This window comes from Rattus norvegicus, chromosome 12 (genome assembly GCF_021556685.1).
Source record: "Rattus norvegicus strain SHRSP/BbbUtx chromosome 12, alternate assembly SHRSP_T2T, whole genome shotgun sequence".
In the NCBI taxonomy this organism is placed as follows: domain Eukaryota; kingdom Metazoa; phylum Chordata; class Mammalia; order Rodentia; family Muridae; genus Rattus; species Rattus norvegicus.
In genome coordinates this window covers 20,933,084-20,959,216 of record NC_141545.1, presented here as the reverse complement: position 1 = coordinate 20,959,216, position 26,133 = coordinate 20,933,084, and the positions used below count along the sequence as shown (strand labels likewise).

The window sequence follows — 26,133 nt, the reverse complement described above, 5'->3', positions numbered from 1 at the left end:
AGAGAGGCAGAGGCAGAGAGGCAGAGAGGCAGAGAGGCAGAGGCAGAGAGGCAGAGGCAGAGAAGCAAGGGCAGAGAGGCAGGGGCAGAGAAGCAAGGGCAGAGAGGCAGGGGCAAAGAGGCAGAGGCAGAGAGGCAGAGGAAGAGAGGCAGAAAGGCAGAGGAAGAGAGGCAGAGGCAGAGGCAGAGGCAGAGGCAGAGGCAGAGGCAGAGGCAGAGGCAGAGGCAGAGGCAGAGGCAGAGGCAGAGGCAGAGGCAGAGGCAGAGGCAGAGGCAGAGGCAGAGGCAGAGGCAGAGGCAGAGGCAGAGGCAGAGGCAGGCAGATTTCTGAGTTCAAGGCCAGCCTGGTGCACAGCCAGGGCAACATGGAGAAACTGTCTCAAATAACAAAACAAAACAGAGTTTGCGACCAGCTTGGGCTACATAGACCCTATTTCAAATTATGATGAAAGGGACTAATAAAATGATTCAACAGGTAATGGTGCTTGCCAAGCCTGATTGCCTTCTAAGTGGTGCCTACTAAGTGGTGAAAGGGAGAACCAACTCCCTTAAACCATCTGACTTCCACAAGCATACTGTAGCTTGCACACACATGCCAACCCATACAATTAAACTGAAAAGTAAAAACACAGTTGACTAGAGACCAAGGAAACAGCCCTGTCAGTACTTGCCATGTCCACATAAGAACCTAACTTTCATCCCCAGGACCCATGACTTCAGGCCAGGTATGGTGGCACACACTAATAATCCCATCTGGCAAGGCACAGACAGAAGGACCCTGGCATTGACTGTAGGCCGCCAGGTCTACCCTAGCCTAATCAACAAGTGCTAGGCTAATGAGAGACTCTGTCTCAGACAGTGTGTACAGTGGTTTGAATACATCTGGCCCACATAGACTCATGTGTCTGAATGCTTAGCCCACAGAGAATGACACTATTAGGTGGTGTAACCTTTTTGGAGTGGGTGTGGCCTTGTTGGAGGAAGTATGTCAGTGTGGTGGTTGGCTTTGAGGTCTCCTATGCTCAATCTCCACCCAGTGTGAAATTGCAGTCTTCTCCTGGCTGCCTTTGGATCAAGTATAGAACTCTTAGCAACTCCAGCGCCAAGTCTGCCTCCATAATGCCAAGCTTCCTGCCATGATGATAATGGACTGAACCTCTAAAACTGTAAGCCAGCCCCAATTAAATGTTGTCCTTTATAAGAGTTGCCTTGGTCAAAGTGTCTCTTTTCAGCAATGGAACCCTGACTAAGACATTGTTTCTGAGAATGACATACCTGAGGTTGTCCACTAGAATGCACTGTGCACGCACAATCATATACACATACAAAAAAACAGGATCTCAAAAGACAGGAACACAGGGTTGGGGATTTAGCTCAGCGGTAGAGTGCTTGCCTAGCGAGCGCAAGGCCCTGGGTTCGGTCCCCAGCTCCGAAAAAAAAAAAAAAAAAAAAAAAAGACAGGAACACTTGGGACTAGAAAGGTGACTCTGATGAATACCTGCTGACCTTGCAGAAGACCTGGGTTTGGTTTCCAGCACCCACATGGTGGCTCCTAACAGATGTAATGCCCTCTTCTGGCCTGCATAGTCACCAGACATACACATGGTACACAGGGTACACAGGCAAAGCACGTGTGTGCCACCATACCTGGCCTGAAGTCATGGGTCCTGGGGATGAAAGTTAGGTTCTTATGTGGACATGGCAAGTACTGACTGGGCTGTTTCCTTGGTCTCTAGTCAACTGTGTTTTTACTTTTCACTAACAAATACATCTATGAAAATAAAAGTAAATAAATAAAAACAGGACTAGCAAGATGGCCAGGAGATACAGGCACAGGCCAACAAACCCGGAATTCACGTAAAAGTAGGAAAAAGTTGACTCCTAAAAGTTGCCCCCTCACCTCCACACACGAACATGCAACATACAATAAATACACATTTTAAAGTATGTCAAGGCGGAAGAACACTAACATCACCCAAGGTAACCTCTGCAACTACACACACCTCTGCACACACGTTTGAACACAACATGTGCACACACATATAAGTGAGGAGACAAGGAGTAAAGAGGGAGGGGATGCAAATATTAAAGCCACACTTCTATGAATAAAAAGACCCAAATGTCCTCACAGCTCTCCTCCGAGGCACCAACCACAACACAGTATGACCCCGGGTATTAATGTGCTAAATTTGGGGGCCTGCTGGATCCCAACACTCGTTTGTGAGCCACCACATGGGTTCTCTGCAAAAGCCATAGGCACTCAACTGTGGAGCTACTCTCCAGCCCTTCAAAAGAGACTTACACATCTGTGATCCCAGAACTTCCAAGGCAGAGGGACACATATGAGATAAGGGTCACCCTGGGTTACATACCCAAACTGTCTCAAAGCAAGAAAGTTTTGTTTTGGACCATATGCAGCAGTAAGGACAAGAACAAGAATCTGGATTCTTTGGGATGAGCAATGAGCATCTTAACCCTTACCTTTCTCAGTGTCCATGGCCACTAGAGACAGAGATACACTGTGTACTACCCCAGCTCCACAGAAATAAGAAGAGCAGATGAGAAAGCAGCCAGGCTGAGGCACTGAAAGGCAAAGGCAAGCTCTGACAGAGACATCTGGTGGAAACCAGCCTCCCTATTCCAGCAGGTATGTGGGCCAGCGAATGACCAACCCGAGCGCAGTATTGATCGCTTGCAAACTGGACATAAAGCGTCAGGCACAGGGGCTGGTGAGATGGCGCAGCAGGTAAAACCACTTGCTTCCAAGCCTGAGCACTTTAGTTTGATCCCTGGGAGGGAACACCTCTCAAGCTGTCCTCGGACTGCCACAGTGCACAGAGGCACATATGTTCTCCCGCATGAACAAATGGATAAATGTAATTTAAAAAATTCTATAATCCCAGAACTCAGGAAGCAGAGGAAGGAGAATTCAGATTTTGAGGCCAGCAAGATTTTTGACCTACAGCAAGAACCAATATCTTTTTTTTTTTTTTCGGAGCTGGGGATCGAACCCAGGGCCTTGAGCCTGCCAGGCAAGTGCTCTACCGCTGAGCTAAATCCCCAACCCCTGCAAGACCCAATATCAACACACACACACACACACACACACGCGCGCGCACACACACACACACATACACACACACACACACACACACGCACACTCGGGCACCAGAGGAGCACTTACCACCCAGCTGGCCTACAGCACTTATGCAGAGAACACAGCAAGAATTCTTGCAGTCCCTCCATCGTCCCCTAGAAGCTCCCACCAACTTCATGTGCTCCCTGCTTTAACCATTCTGGAACAAATTGCTTTACTGTGGGGCTCTCAGCTGGCAGGCAGTGTGCCTCAGAATTAAATGACACAGCGGAGCTGAAAATAGCTGGTGAAAATAAAACACTCAATAAACGTCACCAACTTCCTTCCAGATTTATTACTCTCCAGTCTGAAAGCATTTTGTGAAGTCACCAACAAAAACTTCAAAAGTGTTCCACCAGAAGCCATGACTGGTGGTACAGCCTGCTCTCAAGATGAGCTACTTGGGAAGAAGCTCAATCAGAAAGATCACAAGTTCAAGACCAACCTGGAAAAATACAATGAGTTCAAGGCCAGTCTTATCTCAGAAAGTAAAAAGTAGGCTGGGAATATAGCTCTAGTAGATTGCTTGCTTAGAATCCCCCCAGTGAGGGGCTGGGGGCGTGGCTCAGTGGTAGAGCCCCTGCCTAGAATCCCCCAGTGAGGAGCTGGGGTGTGACTCAGTGGTAGTGCCCCTGCCTAGAATCCCCAATGAGGGGCTGGGGCGTGGGCACAGTGGTAGAGCCCCTGCCTAGAATCCCCCAGTGAGGAGCTGGGGGCGTGACTCAGTGGTAGAGCCCCTGCCTAGAATCCCCAATGACGGGCTGGGGCGTAGCTCAGTGGCAGAGCCCCTGCCTAACATACACAAAGCCCTGAATTCAATATTCAGTACTAAATTAGTCCAAAGGGTTCAGCGGCAAACAGGATCTCCCCAATAAACCATGCCACAGTCCTTTCCCTCCTTTGCAAATGCTGACTACAGCATAGCAGTCCCAGGTCAGAAGACTCCCTGCAAGGTGTACTATATACAGTACTGTATACAGTACTGTATACTGGGACAGAGAAGCAGCTCAGTGGCCGTCCCCTGCATATGCTGCTGCTAGGAAGGCTAGCCCAGACTAGCTCAGGACCATACCACTCCATGTTGGTAGGATAGACATCCTTCACCACGGAAAGCTCTCTTAGAACCATCCCAGGTGCCATGTGACTGCTTCCTATAGGCTGAACCTAAGCACTGCTGTCTGAACCCACATGAGATTCAGCCTACTGGCATGGTTCCCTGGAGGGAAAGAGGCAGGGCCCTTCCCTCTTCCAGGATCCTAAATGATGACTGGGACTGGCTGCCAGTCCATGGATTGCCTGTAACTAACCCAAATAAACTCAACTGGTTTTGCAAGCTGGGCTCAGATGGTATCATTCTTTTGGCTGGTCAGTGCCCTCCCAATAACGAACAGCAGCTTCTATGTCTGGGCTGGGCATGGTGGCAAACGTGTTCAGTCCCAGCATTTGGGAGGCACAGACAGGTGGAGCTCTGTGAGTTTGAGGCCAGTCTGGTCTATACAGTGAGTTCCAAGATAGCCAAGGCTACATAGACCCTACCTCAAAAAATAACCAGACAAAGAAGGTCCTAGCTCCTATGTCTTCCCCAGAGAAAGTTGCACTGGCCAACAGGACACTTGATGTTCTCAAAGAGGTTGTGAGTATCTTCTGTCTTGATGGCAGAAGGAACCAACTGCTCCTTCCTGTAGACTCCAAGCTCAGTGATCTACAACTCTAAGAGGCCAGCCTCAGCTGTCAGTTCACAGCAGGATAAGGAAGGTCAGTGACAGAAGACAGAGGCCCAGAGCTCAGGACTCCAAACTGGAGCTACATTAATCACCTGGCAGGCTTGTTCACGCAGAAGGCCGCCGCAACCATTCCCCACCCGCTCAGAGATTCCAAGCCTCCAGGACCAGGATGAGCATTCCACATAAATTCCTAGGCACTGTCATTTTGCTGGCCCCAGGGCCATGCATAGACTGAGAACCAACCAGTGTCAGGGACAGACAGATGTAAATTAAGACCATGCCTACACACACTCCCAACATGTGACAGTGACCAGATGCTCCTAAATGCTTTAGGGTCTTAATTTTCAAGATCGGGAAAAATAACAGCACCGTGTCAGAGTACGAGTGCATGAACAAGAAATGAAATGGAGGCGCCTGACGTGGCGGTTCCTATCTGGGACCCCTGCACTGAAACCACTAAGACAGGAGGATGGCAAGTTTAAGTCCTGACTAGGCCACAGAGTGAGTTCAAGAGCAAACCAGGTAACTTGATGAGAAACTGTCGCCAAAGTAAAGACAAAGCTGAGGATATAGCTAAGCAGCAGAGCACTTACCCAGAATCCCCCATGAGGGGCTGGGGCACAGGAAATGCTGACTCTAAGACCTTAGTCACATAGCAAGATCCTGTGTCAAAGATGGACAGGGGGCTCTAAAGGGTAGGTAATGGAGTGGGAAATACCTTCAGTATTCAGCATGCAGATTCCTTCTCAAGCTTATGAAACTATTTAGCAAGTTCTCTGGAGACTGGAAAACTGATCGGTCAGCGGTTACCAGTGTTACAAGTTCAATTCCCAGCACCCCATGATGACTAACAACCACTTGTAACTGAAGTTCAAGGATTCAACTCCCTTTCCTTGCTTCTACAGGTACCAAGCGTGTACCCAGTGAGCATCCACACATGTTGACAAAATATTCACATGTATAAACATTTTCTTCAGTTTTAATAAAATTGAAATAAACAGAAACCTCGGAGCTGAGTTCTGAAATAAACAAGTTGTCCTCAGGAAACGGGAGCAGCAGTTTCCCCATCCTTATCGACCACAGCCTCAGGAATGACAATTCAGCAGCTCGGAAGCCAGGAGACAGCAGGACGTCCCTGAGATGCAGGAAGCAGCAGTCTTCCATCTACAGGCCACAGGCTCCAGCCCAGGTTCTTTCCTGACTCGGACAGGCCCCTGCTTCTGTGCGGGCGCTAACTAATGGCACCGCTCTCCTGTTTCTGTCCGTCCCATTGCTGGGGCTAAAACCCAGAGTCCCGCATGCTAGGCAAGCACTGTACCACTGAGCCCTGGTCTGACGCACAGCAACTTCAGACACGGGGCATAAGGAACGTGCACCTCAGTTCAGAGGCTGAGGCAGGAGGACTTGTGAATCCAGGAGTTTGAGGCCAGTGTGTAGCACGCAGATAATAAGATTCGATCTGCAAAGAAGCAGAGCTGTGAGGAAACGTCCTTGGCACGTCTGGAGCCCTGGATTCCTCTCCAGCACTGCAGGATAGGGAAAGGAGGAAGCCCTTGCATAGCCATCATATGACTTCCAGCTCAACTCCTCCTCCGCAGCCCGCACTGCTCCATATGGATGGCTATGCAAATAGCAAGTGTTTCCACATGTCTACAGAACGCGTCTTCACAACAAAACTGCCTAAACCCCTAGCTGCTCAAGTAGTCACTAATAACACTTTTTCATTCGGTCTGTTCAATTTTTTTTTCTTTTTGGCTAAATGTCTTTGAAATGTCTCTATGGTTGTTTTAATCACAAAGTATTTTTTTTAAAGATTTATTTATTTTATTTTGTATATGAGTACACTGTAGCTGTCTTCAGACACACCAGAAGAGGGCATCAGATCCCATTACAGATGGTTGTGAGCCACCATGTGGTTGCTGGGATTTGAACTCAGGACCTCTGGAAGAGCAGTCGGTGCTCTTAACCTCTGAGCCATCTCTCCAGCCCCACAAAGTATTTCAAACACCCAAAACAACAGAAAAAAGGCACGTGGAGACTGAGGCAAGTGGATTCTCAAATGCCCCAAAACATTAAAAAAAAAAAAAAACCTACTGCCGGTAGTTGGGGGATGGTGCATACCCTCAATCCATGGAAGAAGTGGCAGCCAAATGGATCCCTTAGTTCAAGACCAGCCTCATCTACATAAAGTACAAGGCTAACAAAGGCGAGAGAGAAAGATGCTGTGTGGTTTTGTTTTTTAAAGTAAGAAATGACAGGCTAACATTTCATCAACATGGGACACATCTCTCACAGGCTGACCTAGTCTCTTTTGTACAGTGAAGTCAAGAGCCCAGGTTCCAACCTCCTCCCTCGGCTTGAGGCTCCCAAGTCACACAGTGACAGCCTGTCCCATGGATCCTACCATGCAGCTATGGCCCGCTGTCCACTCGCTCCATGTCTGCTGGGCATCTGGGTGGTTTCACTGACAATCTATGACACATGGCACTACCGAAAATGTTCCAGAACATGGCTTTCTGTGGACATATGGTGCATGCACTTCTGTTGGATACATAACACAGGCGTGGAGTGTATGTGCCGGATCACAGCACTTGCATATGCTCCGTTCAGTAAATATTTCCAGTTTTCCAAAGTGACTCAGCCAATCTACACCCCCTCAAGCAACAGGCCCAGCTGCCTCTCACTTGGACCAATGCTCAGTATTTTCTGTCCTCCTTCCCTCAGTCTAAAAGACATATACATCTTTCAAAACTTATAATCAACTAATTTACAGACTTTTCTTTATTAAAAATTTAACACAAAGGCTCACAGATGGTAAGCTAATACCATACCACCAAGCCACACCCCAGCCCCTCCCTGGGGGATTCTAGGCAGGGGCTGTACCACTGAGCCACACCCCAGCCCCTCACTGGGGGATTCAATGCAGGGGGGTCTGCCACTGAGCCATTCCCCTCATCCATGTTTTTACTTTTCATTTGCAGACAAGGTTTCATTCATAAGATTCCCAGGCAGGGGCTGGAGAGCAGGCTCAGAGATTAAGAGCATTTGCTCTTCTGGAGGTTTTGAATTCAATTCCCAGCAACCAGATAATGGCTCTTAACCATCTATAATGAGATTTGGTACCCTCTTCTGGGTCGCAGGCATACATACAGGCAAAATGCTGTATACATAAATAAATCTTAAAAAAAAAAAAAGATTCCCAGTCAGGCCTACAAGTTTCAAGTTGTACTCCAACCCTTGAGTAGCTAGAGTATCTAGTGTAATTCCTGGGCTTACTACAGTCCTTTTGTCCATGTCCAGTCCTATGAAGATGGAGTCCTCACAGCAGGTGACATCACTGAGCTTCACTTAGGCAGGCTTATCAACTGGTCTCTGCTACTATAAAAGGCATGAACAGCCTCAAATAGAACACATTCTGCTACAGTTTCACTCAGTACCTAGGATAGTCTATGGAATCACAAGCTAGTTTTTCTGCCTGTGGGACTGATGCCAGATTCCTAATGGTAAAGTATTAGATAAGATGCCCTCAAAGATCCTGTTCATGGGAGGACCAAGTACTCCCCTGAAACACAGTGGTGGGGGGAACCCCTCATTATGTTAAAAGAGGAAACTAAGGGGGCATGTGGGTCAGTGGGTCGAGTGCTTGCCTAGTATGCACGAAGCCTTGGGTTCCATCCCCAGCACCGCACCAATGAAGAGTGAGCCATCCAGCAGGAGCCCCAGACCAGCCTGGGCTACCTGAGACCCAGGCCTTGGCCCTGTCTCCTCTGCCCAGAAGGCTCACCACCCTGCCCCCCCACCAAACCCTTACAGGGCTGAACCAACTTCCTACCCTCCTCAGGAGCCTCGCTGTGAGCATTGCTTCCTCTGTGGCATTTTTTATTAGCGGTGGCTGTGGTTTGCAACATCTAAGCCCCCAGCACATCCTAAGGTAAAGGTTTTGTTTATTGCATCTCCTGACGGCTGTGTGGTTCTCCTAAGACCACAATCTCTGCAAGGTGGTCTGCACTCACCATGTTCAGACACTGTCCCAGGCACTAAGAATAGTGACGGGCTAAGGACGTGGCTCTATCGATAAAGCACTTGCCTTAGAAGTGTGAGGATATGATCCCCAGAACATGTAAATGCCAAGTGCCCACAGAGGACAGCCACTATAACTCCATCGTCTAGAAGGCCGAGACAATTCCCCAGAGCAAGGTGGCTAGCCAGACTAGGCAGAACAATGAATTATTTGACCTCAGTACTGAAAGGGAATGGGGTGGGGGAACCAGCTGGAGAGAGGGTTGAGTCAGTGAAGTACTTCTGGTAAGAATAAGAACTTAAGGGGGCTGGAGAGATGGCTCAGCGGTTAAGAGCACTGACTGCTCGTCCAGAGGTCCCTAGTTCAAATCCCAGCAACCACATGGTGGCTCACAGCCATCTGTAATGAGATCTGATGCCCTCTTCTGGTGTGTCTGAAGACAGCTATAGTGTACTATATTTACAATAAATAAATTATTAAAAAAAAAAAAGAATAAGAACTTAAACTTGATCTCCAGCACTGAGAGGGAATGGCGGGTCCAAACCATTGGTCACCTTGAGAGGTGATCTCTCAGCCAGCAAGGCCATGTCCCAAGGGAAAAAAGAAAAAAGGAAAGGATGTGACACATGAGAACAAGAGCTGGTACACATATGCACATGAAGACAAGCATATGTACAAACACAGAACACACACACAGCTATAGACACAAACAGGTGTATACATGGGAACAAAACATTTCAAAAACTTTATTTTAAGGGGTTGGGGATTTAGCTCAGTGGTAGAGCGCTTGCCTAGCAAGCTCAAGGCCCTGGGTTCGGTCCCCAGCTCCGAAGGAAAAAAAAAAAACAAAAACTTTATTTTAGGTATTTGTTTCCATGTGCATCTATGCACCACATGTCTGAAGTGCCCGAGGTCAGAAGATGGTGCTTGATCCCCTAGAACTGGAGCTACAGACTTACGAGCTGCCATATGGGCTCTGGGAACTGAACTCCAGTCACCTGAAGAGCAGCCAGTGTTCTCAACCACTGAGCCATCTCTCTAGCCACGATGGTGTGTGTGTGTGTGTGTGTGTGTGTGTGTGTGTGTGTGTGTGCGCGCGCGCGCGTATGTGTGTGTGTGCGCGCGCGCGCGTATGTGTGTGTGTGTGTGTAATTAAAAGAAAGATGCCCAGTCTACAGCAGATGCTCAATTAACGCCTGCTGGATGAATAAGAGCAAAGTCATAAACTCAAGCAAGAAAGTCATATAATTCAGGCGAAGAGTAGAAACTGTGTGTTACCATGGCAACTGCTGCACATCCTTCCAGCACCAACGGATCTCATTTATAGTCTTGCAAGCCATGGGAACTGTGCCTGAGTGAGCAGCAGCGACAAAAGCTGCTGACGGGGAGGATCGGCAACAGACACAACAGTAGTGAACCCTGAGACAACATCTCCTGCTGGTAAGATCCTTCCTCCTGCACCATGAGCCCCTGTCGCAGGTCAGCCATATTTATTTTGCCAAAGGAGCATAGGGAAGAACCCTAGTGAGGTAATGCTACAATGTACAACATAGCCGAGCTGCAGAGAGTGGAGCCATGTCTCCAGCAGTGGCTCAATGTCTTTACTTGGGAACACAGTACCAACAAAACTTGTGGGCCATCCTAGCCTGCTAGTGCGTATTAGTGTGGAGATCTGATCCGAATCCCGTAAGCTCAGTTCAAATACCTACTCCAAGATGGAGATGCATCATCTACTGATCCTCCTTATAGTTCTCAGCATTAGACTGAGTCTTTCTGGGTTTTAGAACAGAAGTAGAAGAAAGAGGGTTAACCTCAAACTCCCTGTACAACCAAGGATGGCCTTGAAATTCTAATCCTCTCCCTCCTCGGTGCTGAGATTACAGGCACACCTGGTTCAATGCAGTGCTAGGAATGGAACCCAAGACCTTATACAACCTAAACAAGCGTCCCAGCCCTAAGCCTCCTTCTTGAGTCCTCCTTTGTTCATGGCTTTCCCCCAAATCAAAACCTCTGACTCTCCAAGGCCACCAAACATGAAACAGCACAGCATGTGCACCCAGAAAGAATTAGCACCCAGCCAGACCCCTACCCTCAACAGCACACACAGTAGAAAATGGTTCACAGGGATGTGGGGATGGCTCAGTCAGTAAAGTGCTTGCCATACAAGTGGGAGGATCCAAGTTCAATCTCCCAAAACCCACATAAAAAGCATAACAGTGCATGGCTATAATCAAGCACTGAAGAGCAGAGCCAGGGGAATCCCTGGAGCTCTCTGACAAGACAGTCTAGCCAAACCAGGTAATCTCCAGGTTTAGTAAGACCTTGACTCAAAAATTAAGGTGATGAAGATTAATTGATTAACTATAGAAGACACCCATTGCCAACCTCTGGCCTTTTTATCCACATTTGTACACACACACACACACACACACACACACAGAGAGAGAGAGAGAGAGAGAGAGAGAGAGAGATGGGAGAGAGAGAGAGAGCGAGAGCGAGAGCGAGAGCGAGAGAGAGAGAGAGAGAGAGAGAGAGAGAGAGAGAAAGAAATCGATCACTGGGTGTAGTAGCACATGCCTTTAATCTCAGCGCTTGGTAGGTAGAGATCTCTGAGTTCTAGGCTAGCCTGGTCTACAGAGTGAGTTCCAGGACTACACAGAGAGACTTTGTCTCAAAAAAACAAAAAGAGGATCACAGCTGAGTGTAGTGGCTCACATCCATGACACTAGCAACTGGAAGGTGAAAGGAGAAAGATCTCAGTTCAAAGCCAGCCAGGGCTACACAGTAAGCTCAAAGCATTCCTGAGACACTGTCTTGAAAGGGCATTAGAAAAGGGAGCACAGATGTAAATGTTAAGAACTATGAAGGAGCTGAGACACAGCTCAGGGGTAAGATTCTTTGAGACAACCTGAGTTCTGGTCACATGCACATGCAGGCCCGAGGAAACCTTCTTACATACACACAATAATTTTTTTGTCCTAGAACTGTAGACCAGGCTGGCCTCAAACTCAGAGGTCTGCCTGCCTTTACTTCCCAAGTGATGGAATCAGAGGTATGCACCACTACCACCTGACAAGGATAAATATAATTTTTAAAAATTTAAAAACAAGCCAGTTGGGCTGGAGAGATGGTTAAGCGGTTAAGAGCACTGACTGCTCTTCCAGAGGTCCTGAGTTCAATTCCCAGCAACCACATGGTAGCTCAGAACCATCTATAATGGGATCTGGTGTCCTCTTCTGGTGTGCAGGCATACATGCAGGTAGAACACTGTACACAATAAATAAGTAATTTTTTTTTTAAAAAGAAAAGAAAAACAGGCCAGTTGTCTTCAGGAGAGCCAAAGCTACAAAGAGAAACTCTGTCTTGAAAAATTAAAGAGAGCCAAGCTTCAGCTATGAATGGTGGCCCACGAAATTAATATAAGTATTTACTTAGAGGCAGAGAGAGGTAGGAAAGTCAGAAGTTCCAGGCCAGCCTGGGCTATACAGTGAGACCCTAACTCAAAGAAACAAGAGGACATGAAAGAAAGCTTAGCCATTAAAATTTAGCTCACAAGCAAAAGGAGGAAATAAAAATGAAGCAGAGTAGTCCTGGGCTCTGAGGGAAATCACAGACTGACTAGCAAGGCTCCCAAGATCTGCTTGTGAACATGTAGTGAACGGGCTGAGCATAGCCACACACAGCTTTAATCCAGCACTTTGGAGGTGGAGCAGGGAGATCTCTGTGATTTCCAGGCCAGCATGGACCACACAGCAAACAAGACCAGCCAGGACTACATGGTAAGACCCTGTCTCCACACATGCACTGTCAACTTCCAAGCTGGTTCAGTAGCTAGTCCTTTCCATGATTAGTACAAGCACACTGACCACAATGGGGAAAATCTCACAGGCTCTCAGATGTGCTGGTGGTGCTGGGATAGAAACATTCCTCTAATGAGCTCTTGCAACTCAAATCAGAGGCAGGCGACAGGCAGGGGCAAAGGGTACTAGAGGGACCCTGCTCCCCACGAACCACCAAAGACTTTTTTTTTTTCTTTTGGAGACAGAGTCTGGCATATACATGCTGACTTCAAAGTCCCTATACAGCTCAAGATGACTTTGAACTCCTCTCGAATGCAAAGATTAGAGGCAGAGCCACCACCATGCCTACTCTATATGGTGCTGGGGATGGAACCCAGGGCCTTGTGCGTGCTAGGCAAGCACTCGACCAACAGAACCACATCCCCAGCCCTCCTACCAGACCCTGTTTCTAAAAGGATCTATCAAATGTCAGCTTGCACCTCAGAAACCCCAGGCTCCGTCATGGAGCCACTTACCCATGGGGAAGCCCAGTGGCATCCTTCCAGAGTTTAAAGGGAGCAGCGCTGTTTAGGAATCTTGGAAGAACTGACACTGAGTTCAAAGTTCCAAAAAAAGTATCCTTGTATCTCTCCACTCTGTTTTTGGTTTGCTGGGGGCTTTGTTGTCTGGGTTTTTTCTTTCTCTCTCTTTCTTTTTTTACTTCTCTTCCTTTCTCTGGTTAACCACTCTGAAAGTCACCCTGGCTTTCTGACACAAACTGGAAATATCCAGGACACCTCAGGACCATCCACAGCCTAGTAAAGGCTGCCAGAGTCCACCTGCCTGAGCCAGTACTGTGCAAGTAGGCCTGGTGACACAATCCTATAGTCCCAGCACATGAACACAGGACATCCAGATAGGTCAAAGCCAGTCCAGACTACACAGACAGCCTGTCTCAAAAAGGGGTAGGGAAGGTATGGAGGAGAGCACTGGCTATGTGGTTCAGTGGAAGGCTTGCCTAGCATTCACAAAGCCCTGGATACCATCCCCAGCACTGCATAAACCAAGTGCTGCCCATCTGTGTTATCAAGTGGAGGTAGGACAATCAGGACTTCAAGGTGACCCTTGGCTATACTGCACGTTCAAAGCCAGTCTGGGCTACCTAAGTTCCTGTGTCAAAAAGCAAAACAAAAAGCTAGGTACTGGGGTTGGGGATTTAGCTCAGCGGTAGAGCGCTTGCCTAGCAAACGCAAGGCCCTGGGTTCGGTCCCCAGCTCCGAAAAAAAGAAAAAAAAAAAAAAAAAAAGCTTGGTACTCCCAGAGAATGCCCAGCAGGCATTGGGAATGTAATTAGCCAAGCACCACAAGAGTGAATCCATTTACATAAGCCATATTGATCCTGATAGGAACATGAAAGCTAAGGCAGGGGTCCCTGCCTTCCATTGCTGGAGGCGTAGTCTACACAACAAATTAGGAACTGGAATGTGTTACAGAAGGGGAACTATTGAGTCAGATCTTCCCCAACACCCACATCTATACCAAGTGTGGAGACTAGATTTTCCAAGACAGCTGTCATCTGACGCTGAGATATCCTGAAACCCCGCAATGAGCTAACCAGAGCTAAGCTGGAGACAGTGGAGACCATAATTCATTGTGGGGAACTAGACCAATGCCTCCCAGAACTCAGGAAGTGGTGGTTTGCTGTGGAGAGGCTGGCAGTCAAAGAGCCACATTCAGCCCCGCTGGGCATCAGCCTCCGTACTGTGCCTGCTGGCCAGATGCACTACTGTGCCTAAGCCAGAGGCCAACAGGCCAGATGAGCAAGTAGCTGCCCTTTCTTCCGATGTGTATTCTCATCACATTAAGATCACTCTGCTCCCAGGAGACTGCATCCCACCTGGGCTTAGGCAGCCTACAAGACAATCCCCAGCCACCGTCCCACATCAGGAAGCCAGGTGAGGGGAGATTCCAGACCTCTCCTGTGACACACTCCTCAGTGAGTTCAGGGCAGATTAAAGAAGTCACAGAAGTGGAATACACGACACAGGCCCATGTCCTTGGCAGTCAGGAAAGGCTCACTAAGGTACCTGGTGCTACCCCAATGTGTCACTACTTACCACAGACCATCCTATACTGTCATTTCCTCACCTGCAAGTGACTCCAAGTGAGGCCTAAACTGTTCCACGGGGGAAGCACGTCAGAGACCCACGGGGAGCCCTTAGAAAACCTACTTACTAAGCTGAGCTCTGAACTCTGCAAAGTCTCTCATGGGAGACCCTCTTCCCTAGCTCCCCAAAGCAGTAAACCAAACCTGAGCAGCGCATGGTGGTTTGAACGAGAATGCCTCCCAGAGGCTCGTGTGTTTGATGAACTGAGCCCCAATTGGAGGAACTGTTTAGGAAGGATTTACAGGTGTGGCCTTGTTCAAGGAGATCTGTCCCTGGGTGGGTGGGTAGAATGCTTTGAGGTGCCAAAAGAGGTGTGTTTGCGTGTGTGTGTTTGTGTGCGTGTGCGTGTGTGCGAGTGCGTGTGTCCCTGACGCCTAGTTGTGGATCAAGCTGTGATCTCTCAGCTGTTTCTGCCACCATACCTTTTTTCCACCAGCATAGACTCTAACTCTCTGGAAACAGTAAGCTCAACTAAATGCCTTGGTCCAGGGTGCTCTGTCCCAGCAACGGAAAAGTGACTAATACAGGACCCTAGCCTTGCCCCTTCTTCTACTTCCGCCCTGCTCCGCCTCAACTTCCATCCAGTTCTAGCATCAGGGACCCAACTCACAGATCACCTGCCTCTGCCTCCCAAATACAGGAGTTAAAAGCATGTGCCACCAAGCTCTTTAGAGTAGCACAATATTCCATTTGGAGCTATGTCACGGACTATATGACAGTCACCGAGTCAACACTACCTCACTGAATAGAACATTTCAAAACAACATTAACAGTTGAGCTCAGGTTGGGGCTCAAGTATGGTATAGCCCATACTTGGCATACAGTATGCTCTGGGTGCCACCGTTACAAAACCCAAGAGTGGTGGAACTTGCCTCTGATTTCCACACTTGGGAAGTGGTAGTGAGGAGAGCAAAAGGTCATCCTTAGCTACACAAGTGAGTTCAAGACCAGTCTGGGCTGCACAAACCCTTCTCCACCAAATTTTTAAAAAACAAAAACAAAAACAAAAAACCTACTTAGCACTGCAGAAAAACATCAGCAGGAAGAAACAGACTGTGAAAGCATGTATTTGGGACACAGTGAGGACAACTTCATAAGCTGACAGGAAATAAGGAACTGCAGAAGGATGCTGAGGGATCGGAGTCTCTGGAAAAAATGTCTGCGCTAGCAGTTCTCTGTGCTTATGCAACATTTCCTCAAAGCACCAATTCTTGTCCAGCATTAAGTGTTACGGGGGTTTGATTACAACCTCTCCATGAGACTCCAGCAGTCAACACTTCCCAGGAACAACCAGGCTTGGAGGATTGCTGGTAAATGACATAATTGTAGGGATGGTAGAATGCTTGCCTAGCATGCAAGATGTCCTGGGTCTTGTCCCCAGCACTATATAAACCGGGAGCCAGGGTGATGTCTGCCATTCCTGTACTCAGGAATCAAAATCAGGAATTTAATGCCATCCTCAGCTACACAGTGAGTGTGAGGCTAACCTGAGCTACATGAGACCTTCTCTCAAAAATAAACGAGCAAGCCTTTCCAGGTGGAGGTGGCCCATACATTTAATCAGAAGGCAAGTAGATCTGTGAGTTCAAGGCCAGCCTTGTCTACAGAACAAGTTCCAGGACAGCCACGGCTACACAGAGAAACCCTGTCTCAAACAAACAAAAATTACAAAAACAAAAAAGAAAAGTAAGCTAACTGAGGGTACTGATTCGTTCCTATAATTCCAGCACCAGGAAGGTGGAGCCACAAGGATCCCTGGAGCTAGCAGATAGTCAGTCCAGCCATGTTCAGTGAGAGACTTGTGACTCAAAACAATCAGGTAAAGAAGGGCATGGTCCTGTGCACCTTTAATTCCAGCACTCAGGAGGCAGAAGCAGGTGGACCTCTGAATTTATGGTTAGCCTGGTCTACATAGTGACTTCCAGACCAGTCAAGGCTACAAAATGAGACCTCATCTAAAACAAACAGAAAGATGCACACTGACAGAGACACCCAACATTAACCTCTGTCCTTCCTGAATGTGCACCCAGACACTCGCATGGGCACACACATAAACATTCAAGTGTGTACGCACACATGCAGACACATTAAAACAACAAGTAAAGACAAAAAGAGGGCCGGGACATCGCTCAGAGTTGGAGCCCTTGCTTAGCATGCACAGTATAATGTGTTCAGTCACTAGCACTAGGCTGGGGTGGGTGGGGCTCAGTTGGTGACGTGTTCATCTAGCGTGTATGAGCCTTGGGTCCCATGCCCAGTCCTGCACAAACCAGTATGATGGCGCATGCCTATAACCAGCATTTGGGAGACAGATGTAAGATAATCCACAGTTGAGGGTCAACCTTGACCACAAAGCAAGTTTGAGACCAGTCTAGGATACATGATATCAGTCTAAAAACCAAAATAAGACCCCGATCTGATTTTCCAAGAGCTAAGGCCACCATCTGCCTCCAAACACATTCCCAAAACCACACCTCTCTTAGTTCAGGTTCTAACTAATTCATTAGGGACTCTGTAAAGAAAACTGGGAAAGTCCAGCTTCAGGAGGCCACAGCTCCTGGGGTCTGACCTCACCTACAGTTCTCAGCTGGGCCCACAGCAGTCCTTCCTGTGGCCTCTGCCTACCACCCTGGCACACTGCATAGCAAAACATGTCTTGTTTGTGCTTCATTTTTCTCAGGAAGCAAAAGTAACATGAAAACAGAATTCCCCTGCTCGGAATACATCACTTTCTTGCTAACCGCAAATTGTGGCAAAGTCTGTTCTACATGATAGAGACAAGGTTAGTTCCTCTTTCTTCAGATTGACACATTTACCTTGCAAAGTGTGTGTGTGTGTGTGTGTGTGTGTGTGTGTGTGTGTGTGTGTCTGTGTCTGTGCCTGTGTCTCTGTGCCTGTGTGTACTGTGTGTGTGTCTGTGTGTCTGTGTCTGTGTGTGTGTGTGTGTGTGTGTGTGTGTGTGTGTGTGTGTGCGGTTGCATACAGTCTGGTTTAGGCTTCTAACTAGATGAAGGCTAGCATGGACTTTGTGATCCTCCTGCCTCTTTCTCTCGAGTACTTCGATTGTAAGTGTGCACCACCACACCTAGCTTATTTATTATTGGAGACGAGACCCAGGGCTTCATGCAAACACTCAACCAACCAGCTACATCACTAGGCAAGAGAGAACACAGACAAATCGGGAGATCGGCAAGAGAGGGTGAAGGGTAAAACTGAGCATGCTCAGTGGTAAGTACATATGGAAATGTGACTAGAAACTTCATTATTTTGTACACTCAGACGATTAAAACAAAACAGGGCTGGAGAGACAACTCAATAGTTAAGGACACCAGTTGTTCTTGCAGAGGACCTGGGTTCAGTTTCCCAGCATCCACATGGTGCTTCACCACCTCTGTAACTCTAGTTCCAGGGGATCAGATGTCCTCTTCTGATTTCCTCAGGCACCAGACAAGCATGGGTATATACGCACACAGAGGCAAAACACACACACATAAAACTGAATAAAACTAAAAAAAAAAAATATTTTAAAACAAACTATTAAAGAATCATGCTATCTTTTAAGAGACATGTGATTGGGGTTGGGGATTTAGCTCAGTGGTAGAGCGCTTGCCTAGGAAGCGCAAGGCCCTGGGTTCGGTCCCCAGCTCCGGAAAAAAAAAAAAAAAGAAAAAAAAAAAAAGAGAGACATGTGATAATATGTTGTTTTCTTCAAACATTTGGGCCCCTCCTATATATGAGGTATTATTCTAGGTGCCGATATCTGACAAAAAAAAAAAACTCAAGTTTTCAGATGACTGTGTAAAACAGGAAGATGAATGCTCTTAATGTTAGCAGCCATTTCAGGGGTGATTTAACCGCCATCAACTACACATATCTGAGGTGATAGCTCAATGAACTGTGACAAGTACAGATGCCTACAGAAGGAAATTTCACTTAAGCAAGGGACTGAGGGTCAAGGGGTGTGAGTCCAGGAGGGGCAGGAAGAGCAGGCTAGAGCTACAGAATAGGAGGCAGGGCAGTGAACAGCAAAGGCCAAGTGACCTGACCACAGAGAAAACAGGAGGATAGCTGCCCACTGGAATGTATGGAATGCCACCAAAGGAGCCATGCTAACACAATGGAGACCAGACTCCTCTGGACTAAACTTAGGTCCCAAGGATTGAAGGAGGCAGGGCAGACACACAACAGCAGTGTGCACACTTTATTTGTATACGTGCTCTCTCTCTTTCAGAGAGAGAGAGAGAGAGAGAGGAGGGACGGAGAGAAGGAGAGAGGGAGAGAGGGAGAGAAAGGGAGAGAGAGAGAGAGAGACAGGGAGAGAAAGGGAGAGGGAGAGAGAGAGATCAGATCAGATGTTGGAGCAGGCACACAGCCCTGAAATGAGATTCTAAGTTGTATCAGCACCAAACAGCTCTAGTGAGTCTCAGTATTATTTCCACATTGCTGAGTTTGGAGCCAGGCCCTTGTGCACACTGAACAAGTGTTCTTCCAACGAGCCACACCCCCAGCTCCACTGTGGTTTTCCTTCTGTTTTTAATGTCATGTGTTTACATGTTCTGTGTGTGTGTGTGTGCACGCGCGTGTGCACGCGCGCGTGCGCGCGCGCACGCGGGCACGCAAGCGCAACATATGCATGCCTATGGAGCCAGAAGAGGACACAGAATACCCTAGAACTGCAGTTTCAGAGTGTTAAGTAGCCATATGGGTGCTGGGACCCAAACTAGGGATCCTCCGAAAGAACAGCAAGGACTTGTACTGCCGAACCACTTCTCTAGCTTTTTTTTAAATGTGTATGGGTATTCTGCCTGTATGTCTGTGCACCATGTGTATGCTATTCCCAAAAAGGCCAGAAGAGAGGGTTAGAGCTCCTGAAACTAGAGTTACAGACAACCAGGGGGCATCTGGGTGCTGAGGATAAAACCCAGTCCTCTCTCTAGCCCCCACTTTTTTTTTTTTTTTTGGTTCTTTTTTTTCGGAGCTGGGGACCGAACCCAGGGCCTTGCGCTTCCTAGGTAAGCGCTCTACCACTGAGCTAAATCCCCAGCCCCCAGCCCCCAGCCCCCACTTTTTTAAATGGATATTAATGTCTTCATTTGCTGGAGAGAATGACATAGGTCTCTCTATATAACCTTAGCTGGCCTAGAACCCACAGGAATCTGCCTGCCTCTGCCTTCTAAGTGCTGGGATTGAAGGCATGCACTACTAAGCCTGCATCAATATATTAATTTTTAAATTGTTTTTATTAATTTTTTTATTATCAAGGGAGGGGGCATGTGCCGCAGCGCATGTGTGAAAGTCAAAGGACAACTTTTGAGACTCACCTCTCTCCTCGCACCAAGGGGTTTCAGAGACCAAGCACAGGTCAGGCTTGGTAATATAGGCCTTTATCCACTCAGTCACAAGGGACTCTTCTTCACTCTCTTGTGAAGAGAGTGTCTGTACGTAGTTCATGTTTTGTTTGTTTTTAAGTTCACAAGCCTCCTGACTGGGCCTCTGCATGCAGGCACCACAGATGGATACCATCACACCAGTTCATTCCAAATCTTCAACAGTTACAATTTCAATATAAACATCCACAAAGGAGATAGGGAGCCAGGGAGATGGCTCAGCCAATAAAGTGCTTGCTGTGCCCATGATGGCATGGCAGTGTGTACATGGAATGCCAGCATTGAAGCCACTTCCAAAGGAGAATCTTGAAGCTTACTGGCAACCTGTCTGGCCAGACCCTGTCTCAAAAGACAAGGTGGGAGGCTAGAGAGATGGCTCAGATTCTTAAGAATGTTTGCCTTGCAGTCATGAGGACCGGAGTTCAGATCCCAGCACCCGGGGTTGGGGATTTAGCTCAGTGGTAGAGCGCTTGCCTAGGAAGCGCAAGGCCCTGGGTTCGGTCCCCAGCTCCGAAAAAAAAAAAAAAAAAGAACAACAACAGATCCCAGCACCCACACAACAAATATAATGTCTCGCAAAAGCCTGTAAGGCTACATCCAAGGGATCTGACACCCTTTTCTGGCCTTCAAGTATGCACAGGCAGGCACATACACCTGTGCGGGTACACACACATAAAAATCTTTTTGTTGGTTTAAGACTGGGTTTCTCTGTGTAATAACTCTAGGTATCCTAGAACTCAGTCTGTAGACTAAGCTGGCCTCAAACTCAGAGACCCACCTGCTTCTGCTTCCCAAGTGCTGGTATTAAAGGCATGGGTCACTACCACCCACCTATAATTCTTAAAAATAAGGTGGAGAGCCATTGAGACTCAAATTGAGTCACACCAGGAAGGAGGTAAGAAAACTGAAATTCATTACTAATCAAGATAATGAATATCAAAACAAAATTAAATATTCTGAAGCCACTCCATATGAAAAATCAAACACAGGACACCCATGCTTGGCAGCAAGTCCCTTTGCTGGCTGAGCCATGGCGCCACCCCTCTATCAGTCAAATTCAGCAACTGTGCAAACCCCAGAATCCAGCCCTTCCACTCCTAGGAATCTTCTTGTGATGAGCATGACATAAGACCCCAAAAAGATGTCTACGTCCTAGTCCCAGAGCTTGTGATTTTCTTGCTTTCACTCAGCAAAATTAGAATTACAGTGAAATTCAAGGTCATTTATCAGCTAACATAAGATAAATCTTGATTTTCTGGGTGCTCCCCCCACCACATTCACAGGGGTCCTTAAAAGTGGAAGCAGACAAAAAAGAGCCAGGCAACTGGAGAGCGACCTGTCTCTGGACGGCTGGGGAAAGGACACTGTCAGTCTAGGGATAATAGCCACGTCAACAAGCTGGGGAGGCCAGCATGAACATTCCTTTATGACTGCTGGAGGCTGTTAACACTTTGTTTTTAGCTAGTGCAACTGGCTTTGGACCACTGACCTCTGGACACACAAAGTGCAGCCGTGTGTGGTGGCATGTTCCTACAATCTCATCATTCAGGAGACAAGGTAGGACAGGAAGACTGTGGATTTGAGGCCGGCTTGAGCTACATAGAAGACCCTGTCCCAAAATTAAATAAATAAGGCTGGTTGTGGTGGCACATGCCTTTAATCCCAGCAGTCAGGAGACAAAGGCTGATCTCTATGAGCTCAAGACCAGGGAGGTCAGCAGAGTAAATTCAGTTCTCCTGAAGGGCAATCTCCTACAGAGTATGCACGGTTTACCTTTCAAATAATGGAGCTGGTGCTGAAAACCACAATAAGCCCATTTTCCTCCCAGCAATTCCAAACCACTACAAACACAAAGGCTACTTTACGCATGACTACTACTGGCAGCTCTGAAGGGTAGCCGAAGTGGAAATCTGTTATGTTACCCATAAGCCACACTAGTTAATCCTTTAAGATGTCAAAACTCAGCCAACTGTGAAGGTGTGTATGCTCCTAGGCAAATGGTGAGGAGGATGAGATGGAAATAAAGTCAAAATCAACCTGTGAAAGTTGGCTGCCTAAGCCCATGACCTCTGAAAGCAAACCCATCCTGAGGACCAGGTGAGAGGGCTCAGTGGCTAATGGCTATTTAAATGCACAGGACCAACCACCTAAAAGGTCAACCCCCAGAACTCAAGGAAAACTGGAAAGAGAGAAGTGACTCCACAAAGTTGTCCTCTGACTGCCATCCCTATGCCATTGCACAGTGTCCACAAGAATGTCATACACGCAATAATAAATTTTCCCAAGAGTGATTCCCACAGGTGTTCTGATTTCTAGCCCAGCCAGCCAAAGGCTCCACCAAGACTCACTCCAAGTAAGTTTCTCCTAGAAGGAAGAAAATTTCCTTCGCCACGTCACCAGATGGGTGCCAAGTTTCATACAGAATGAACTGACATGTTGAAAAACCCATTTTCCTACTTACGTTGCTGCTGGGATGGCCTGTTAATCATGAAGGGCTACATGGCTGTGACTAACATACAAGTCACACCACTGCCCAAGATCTGTCAAAAAAAAAAAAAAAAAAAAAAAAAAAAACCAGGCGAAAGCCTTCCTAACGTCAGCCATTAGCTGAGTTCTGCATGAAGTAATATGGAAGATCACAAATTTGCCAAAAGATCTCTGACCCATCACCACTGCTCCTGCTCCAAGCCACAAAGAACTGCTTTAAGAGTCAGGCAGGGGCTCAGAGCAGAGGCTCAAGAGCTCTGGCAGAGGACAAGAGTTTGGGTCCTAACAGCTATACTGAGAGGCTAACAGGCATGTGAAACTTTGCCTACTGGGGAATCTAACACTTCTGTCCTCCAAGGGCACCCATGTCTCCCTGTGTGTGAATGTGGGTGAGCGTACACGCGCGGGCGCGCGGGCGCACACACACACAGAAGTGATTTAAAAAGCAAACAAAAATACATTTTACAAAGGCATTAAAGTAGACCTGGATCAGTCTCCCTTTTTTCTCAAGACGCCCAGGTATAAATACTTAAGTGATAGCTCCAACATACAACGTTTTACCCAACAAGACCCAAAGACTGTAGACCAACTCTGAGGGGAGTTCCACCTAGTTAGTCACTGTGTCTCTCCATCCTTCAAAGGCGTTCTTTCACGTCCTCCCTCCCCTGGGGTTAAAGGTACTACCCTAAACCCTTCGTCCCAAGAGAAGAACCTGTCTTTCCACCAATCCTATAGACGGCTATACTCTAGACGGTGACACTTGGCCAGACCTGGCTGAAACACACCAGGCCCAGTTCCATCCTTGTGCCTCTGGCCACATGGACGCGTCCCCAGTCTACAAAGCCGGGAACCCCAGGAAAAGAGTCTTATACCGAAGACACATCCCTTTCCCTGGACATGGTCACACATGAATATAAACCACTCTCTAGACGACCTCTGCAAGGTGGGATCAGAAAAGATCCAGGTGCAACTCCACACGACCGCGCGCTAACGGAGGGCTGAAGAGCAGCGTCCCAGGGAGCAGCGGGAAGAGGCTGGTCCCAGGATGTCCCCCCTCCCACCCCCGGTCAGGCAAGGTGTGGCGCCGACAGGTGGTCCCCGAGTGCGAGGCACCTGGCTCTCCACACTGGGCCACCGGGCCGCGTGCCCTACCTGTCGCCGGCGGATCCGCCTCCTCGTCAGCCTCCGCCTCAGCTGCTGCAGCGACTGCCGGCGAGGGCAGCGGGTCCATCGCGCGGCCAGTCATGTGAGCCCGCTCGCCCACGTGACTTCCTCCCGCGCCCGCCCAGTCAACCCCGCCCACGCCAGCTCTTGTCCGGCGTGGCCACGCCCATGCCAACCTCGCCACGCCCCTCCTCTCACCCCAAGCGGTGAGACCACGCCCCAACCACGTGGCCTCGGCCCGGGCGTTGTTCCAAGCTCTGGTCCAAGACAAAGTGCTAGCGCTCCTTACTGCCCCAGCCGCCTAGTGCCACCGCCCTCCGGTGCGCGCCCACCTCCCCGCTCTTAGCCAGCGGCTGTCACTCATCGTCTTGCCCACTTACTGACCCACGCTGCCATTCATTCTTGCATTTGCTCGTCCACTCTCTACATGCTCTGTGAGTCCAGGGGCAGGCCCTGTGAAGGGTGCTACGGACAGACATGTTCTAGTACCTTCTGGGATTTGGAACATGAAAATTGGCCAAAGAGCAGGTCCTCTGACTATAATAGGTTTCTTTGAAGATTACTGATGAGGAACAACGTTCCATAATTGTTTACAAATAACCAGGCCATTCTTCTTTCTGCTGGGGATTGAACCCACATGCTGAGCTGGCCCTCTAACACTGAGCTATAACCCCAGCCCTTTATTATTTATTTATATTTTTTAATCTTGAGACAATATATATATATACATATACATATACATATCTATATGTGTGTGTGTATATATATATATATATGTATGTATGTATGTATGTCCTGGCTAACCTCAAACTCAGAGATCTGCCTGCCTCTCCCTCCTAAGTGCTAGGAATGAAGGTGTAGACCAGGACGCTGGGCTTTATAGATCTAGCCTTGAACTCATTCTGTAACTAAGGCAGACCATCCTCCTGCCTCAGCCTCCCAAGGAGCTAAGTTGAATATACGTACTTTCAGGCCTGACCCTCCTGACTGAGAGAAGGATGCATGGATGTGGGAGCACGCAGGAGCAGTGTCTGACCTGGGGCTGAATGAATGAGGGCAGAGACACACCAAGCGAATATGAACTGGTCTCCCGCTAGAGCTAAAAGCCAAGAGGAGAATGCCTGGGTGACAACACCAGCCTTTAATACCAATCTTTCGAGGCAGAGGCAGGTGGATCACTGTGAGTTCAAGATCAGTCTGGTCTACGTAGTGAGTTCCAGGGCAGCCAGAGTTATGTAGAGAGACCCCGTCTCAAAATAGAAAAGAAGAGGCAAGAAAAGAAAAGAAAGAAAGAAAAAAGTAAGGCAACCCAAACTGCATACAGACGCACTGTCTCAAATAAAGGAAAAGCAAAGAACATCTGGGAGAAGAAGAGGGTAGTAAGACTCCATCAGGGGGTTGGGGATTTAGCTCAGTGGTAGAGCGCTTGTCTAGCAAGCACAAGGCCCTGGGTTCGGTCCCCAGCTCAAAAAAAAAGAAAAAAAAAAAAGACTCCACCAGGGAGGGCCTTCCCTGTAAAGAACATGCCTCTCCAGACACTGATGGCTAATGATTTCCATGGAGTGGGCTGAGGGCTCCGAGGTTGGAGCCCAAGAACGCATCTCAGTCTCCCTGCTAGTGCCTCAACAGCTTTTAAAGCCGTAGGAGGGGCTGTAGCTGCATTTCGTCCCAATCTATTGTGTGGAAGTGTAACGGCCCCACATCTTAGCTCAACTGGCTCGTCATGGAAGTGACATCCAGGCTAAACACTCAGCACATGACACCGCCTGCCAAAAATGAAAGCCTAATCCACCAAAGCCCATGGGTCCTGGGAAAGTGTTTTAGTGTCCTCACCTTGCTTTTCAGCTTCTGTAGTTCTGCTTCTGGCTAACTGCCCTCGTCAACAGAAGTATGGTCAACCCAGAACACGGTTTTGGGTTTTCATGCTTAAAGGCTCACCCTGAGAAAGGGTTCAGTGCTACACTGGGATCCCATCATCCAGTGTAATCCCCAGAGGGCTAATACTTGCTATTGCCTTAAACCTATGTCAGAGCAATCTTCTCTGACAAATACCCCACAACAAAAAGAGGTTCAAAAGTTTGAGTAGAAACACTTTTTTTTTTTTTCTGTTTTTCGGAGCTGGGGACCGAACCCAGGGCCTTGCGCTTGCTAGGCAAGCGCTCTACCACTGAGCTAAATCCCCAACCCCTAGAAACACTTTTTTAAGCATTAAGGTTTTTTGTATGTTTTGGGGAATAATGTGTCATAATCCAGGCTGATCTCAAACTC

At 48.0% G+C, this 26,133-nt stretch overlaps 1 protein-coding gene across 2 annotated transcripts in view; it reads right to left on the bottom strand.

The window, feature by feature from the left end:
- The window catches only part of Snx8 (sorting nexin 8), a 48,706-nt gene extending 24,739 nt beyond the window's left edge, over window positions 1–23,967 (bottom strand). Inside the window, 1 exon segment of one of the 2 annotated variants that reach the window (NM_001105912.2) lies at window positions 23,854–23,967. In NM_001105912.2, coding sequence (NP_001099382.2) covers window positions 23,854–23,947 — 94 coding nt within the window. In that variant the 5' untranslated portion in view covers window positions 23,948–23,967. 2 annotated transcript variants of the gene reach the window in all.
- Window positions 23,968–26,133: the final 2,166 nt, after the last annotated feature.